This window comes from Cibotium barometz, chromosome 15 (assembly GCF_041138505.1).
Source record: "Cibotium barometz isolate CiBa-2024 chromosome 15, ASM4113850v1, whole genome shotgun sequence".
Lineage (NCBI taxonomy): Eukaryota > Viridiplantae > Streptophyta > Polypodiopsida > Cyatheales > Cibotiaceae > Cibotium > Cibotium barometz.
This window is the reverse complement of record NC_141060.1, coordinates 8354201-8358150: the sequence shown is the minus strand read 5'-3', so window position 1 is coordinate 8358150 and position 3950 is coordinate 8354201. Positions and strand designations below refer to the sequence as shown.

Sequence of the window (3950 nt, the reverse complement as noted above, 5' to 3'; positions counted from 1 at the left end):
GATGACCATTAGGAAAACTTTTATTCACAACAAAAAAAGAAATACGTACAACAAAAAAAAGAAGAGTGTAGATAGAACAATGATTTTTTAAAACATAAAAACCACAAGAAGGATGATTGAAGAGCATCTACCGTGAACCATTTTTCAACTCTATAAAAGCATCTTTCTTTTCCAAACAAACCAAATTCTAAACCACATTCATGAATCAAAAAAGAGGCCATCCAAAAAATGGGCAAGATTCTCTATCTTCATACTACAAGAGCAGAAGCCAACTATATTGTTCCTCCTCCTCTCTTAATTAACTCCATCAAAGAAATCCGAAGCTAGCTTCTGATACAAAATGTATTGTCTATGAATTCATGCTTGTAGCGTGCTTAATGATCTCTTATCACATTGCTAGTGTCGAGTTTATTGACCTAAACATTGCACTAGGATTGCTCAACACATTGGCCACATACTCTTTCCTGTAAATTCAACCAAAAGCCTGTTAATAGTTAGAGACATTGCAACACCGTCAACAACAGATTATGATGATGCAAAACCAACAATTCACTATATACATGCGTATACGAAAGATAAATTCTTTGTGAAGGAAAACCAAATTATGCAAATATTTAAAGTAGATATATCATGATAATGCAAGACTACCTACTCATGGGTGTGGATTGTCTTGTCTTTGTAAAGACATGTTATTGAAAAAAAAAAGAGAGGAATACTAGCTGGAGATAAGTCTCACTTAATCTAAAAATGTTTTTTTTTTCCAAATAGAGGAAGGAATGAATACTAGTTATTGGAGATAAGTTTCACTTCATCTAAAGTCTGTGTGAAAAGTTCAAGGAGGTGACTGATAGTAACAAGAAGAATACAGACAGATTATAACAAGCTCCTGAACCGATTAGAGTGTTACCAAGACATTCGCTTCATAGTACATAAAAATGATAGCCTATCACTCCTCCTACAAAGAGAGAAAGAGAGGATGATAAATTTACCTCGACTCTATCTCATCTCCATCAGGTTTAAGAAGATCGATCCTCGTGGGAACCTCTGTGTATAGAAGAACTGCCTGCGTTGGTAAGGTAATTGGTAGATTAAGATTAATGAAACCGAAATAATAGTGAGGGAATATGATCAAGGAGTGTGTGCAAAGATCAAGGATTGGTTGATCCTAGTATTTACGCGCCGCGAGTCAAAAAGATAACCATATGTACCTTAATGTAGTCTTCGGTGTCGAGCGTGAATCGATGGTACATTCCTGGCGGCAAGGTAATCATATCTCCCTTTTTGACAGTAAACCTTATCCAGCTGTTATCGTAATCTCTTATGTCCCAATAACCTACGTAGAAAGGCTAGATATGATTAGCATTAGCTTAGCTGCACTTCCTAGTTATAAGTGCAATGCTACACATACCAGGTTATATATATATATATAACATTACACAAAAACAAGCCTAGGTTTTTAGTTTGCATATTGAAGCCTAATTTGAATATCTGCTCGACGATGGTGCCGATGGCTTCTCTACCCTCCTCCTCGCGTTTTCTTGCTTTCAAGTCTTCTTTCCGGAACATCATCATGCCCAAATTTGTTTCGCCCAAATCCTCGCACACGCACACTTCGTCTTCTCATGCTAATGCTGCTCGTTGTTGCGTTCCGCATGAGAGAGCAAGACGGAGACCCTACCTTCGTAGCTCTACCCTTGTAGCATATCGTTCCCTTTCCAAGACTTTGGAGGAGGAGGAGGAGCAAGCTATCAGCAAGTCATGCAATGTTGAAATACATTTTCGCTGCCTGAGGTGTGAGTGCAGAGTCACCACAAATCATACGTTGATGGGATGTGTGACCACACCACCATGATCATGACATAGGTAGGCGCTGGTGGTAGATAAAGTTCCGTGAGTTGCCCACTGCAGCACAGCACAGTGGAGGAGGGCGACGTATATATGCAAGAAGATGAACGTCGTTGACAGCTACTTGACCGGAATTTGGGTTGCTTGGGAGCCAATAGGGTTGACGTTGGTCGGCGCGTCGTACATGTAGGAAGGGGTAATTAATAATTATGCAATATCATCGAAGATTTTCATGACCAAATAAAGTGACTGATTTAATTTACCACGGCCTTCAAGGATAAGTCGGCTTTCTTCATAGGGATGCAGATGTTCCTGAAAGAAGTGTTCAGTCTTCTGCTCAAAGTTGTCCATAACGCCAGGTGCTACAGTTATCGTCTCCTGCATCATGGTAGTAATTACAAACCAAAATCATATCACATATGCATGCACGCAGTAGTAGTAGTAGTAGTCGTCACCTTCATTTGCATTAGTAAGCTGCACTAGTACTGCGTTTTTATAATGCCATATCATAGGAATCAAATACCAAACGATTAATTATTGCTAGCTGCAATAACAAGCTGATTACCCAATAAACGTAGCCATGGTCGCCTTTTACTCTCTCGAGCGTAGGGTCTCTCTCCCAGTTGCAGTCAACATCTATTTTCCAATGTAAGACGCCGAGTTCTACACGAAAATTAAATTAACAAAGAGTAAAACCTCCCTTAGGCCTTGAGCATCATGACGCAATCTTTAACGCAGCAAACAAGCTGACTGTTAAGCTTACTGTGCGTTGAGTTGATAACGAAAAGAGTTAAACTTGACGAAACATGTCACCTTTCAAGTGTTCCTTTGATACTGGGCGATTAGGAACGTATTTGTGAGGAAGCCTGCGGTCATCATCTGCGGGATTGTACACCCAAGCCTCCATAGCTTCTTCTAATTAGCTATCCTGCGAGAAAGCAAGCTGCCTAAGGACGTTAGTCTTGTGATACCAGGAAGCTAAGCTGGTACAAAAACCTCAGTATAAAAAGGTAACCCCCCAAAAAAAAACTACAAGTAATTGATGAAAAAAGCAACGCCATGTACACAGACAAGGAATTAAACGCTTCGCCGCTCATAAGAAACGCAATGTTGTCTTGCGCCTGCTCCCCACAAAACTCTTATATAGAGAGGTGTGAGCCATATTATATTAATTTCTTTCATTTTGTGAGAACGATGCGCTCTAGTTTGACGAAGGCCGCAAGTGTGAGCATAATTTCATTTTGTGTGAAATATAAACAATAAATAGATCACATTTAGATTCGAGGGTTAAATATAAACAATACTAAGATCACATTTAATTTTGTGTAAAATATACACAAAATAATAAGAACACATTTAGATTCGAGGGGACGCTAGGCGAACACCACAGCTTTGCTTTGCCTGCTGCCACAATGCAAAAATTACACTGGACACAAGGTTAAGATATTAGCAAGCCCTTGCACCTCCAATATCCCACTCCACATCATCTTATGGCCCTAAACTAAGCGGGCACACAACCATCCTTGGGCTTCTCTGCGCTTATTTAAGCCCTATTCTAAGGTGAGAGTCTAAACAACATCCAACCACTACAAGAGATCACCCTAATACCGTAATACCGTCGTATATACCGAAGATTTAGATTTGGTTTTTTTGCCTAAAACTACCCACACTGATCATTATCACTGTCGGTATTGAATCGTCAATAATATTTATCGCTCAACTGTTGTCTTTATAAACTAGTATACTGATGCTACCTACTGTGATTGGTATATGCATCGGGCATCGATGTTTTTACTGACGTAAATATCGATGCAAATATCAATGTTTATTTCGATATAAATACCGACACTGGTATAAATCTTTTTTTTTTGGGTGAAATGAGACAGATTCAAGTAGTTTGTCCCAACCTGTCTCGTTGTGCCCATACTACCTAGCTAGTAACTTTAAATATAAACACATTAAAAACAAAGATGTAGAAAAGATAATCAAATTTATGCATATTTATGTGTGGAATTCGGAAAACTAAAAAGTGCACAGATATTCATATTCAAGATGCGATAACTCATCATTGACATTAAGAAACTTCACAAGAAGTATAAAACTCC

General features: G+C 38.8%; 1 protein-coding gene across 1 annotated transcript; it reads right to left on the bottom strand.

Annotated features, from left to right (window-relative positions):
• Window positions 1-388: 388 nt before the first annotated feature.
• On the bottom strand, window positions 389-2752 carry LOC147630930 (uncharacterized). Its single transcript, XM_086808992.1, has 6 exons — window positions 2659-2752; window positions 2411-2508; window positions 2109-2223; window positions 1209-1333; window positions 990-1063; window positions 389-464 (listed from the first exon to the last, which is right to left on the bottom strand). Exons 1-6 carry the CDS (start codon window positions 2750-2752, stop codon window positions 389-391), a joined length of 582 nt encoding a protein of 193 aa, XP_086665118.1.
• Window positions 2753-3950: the final 1198 nt, after the last annotated feature.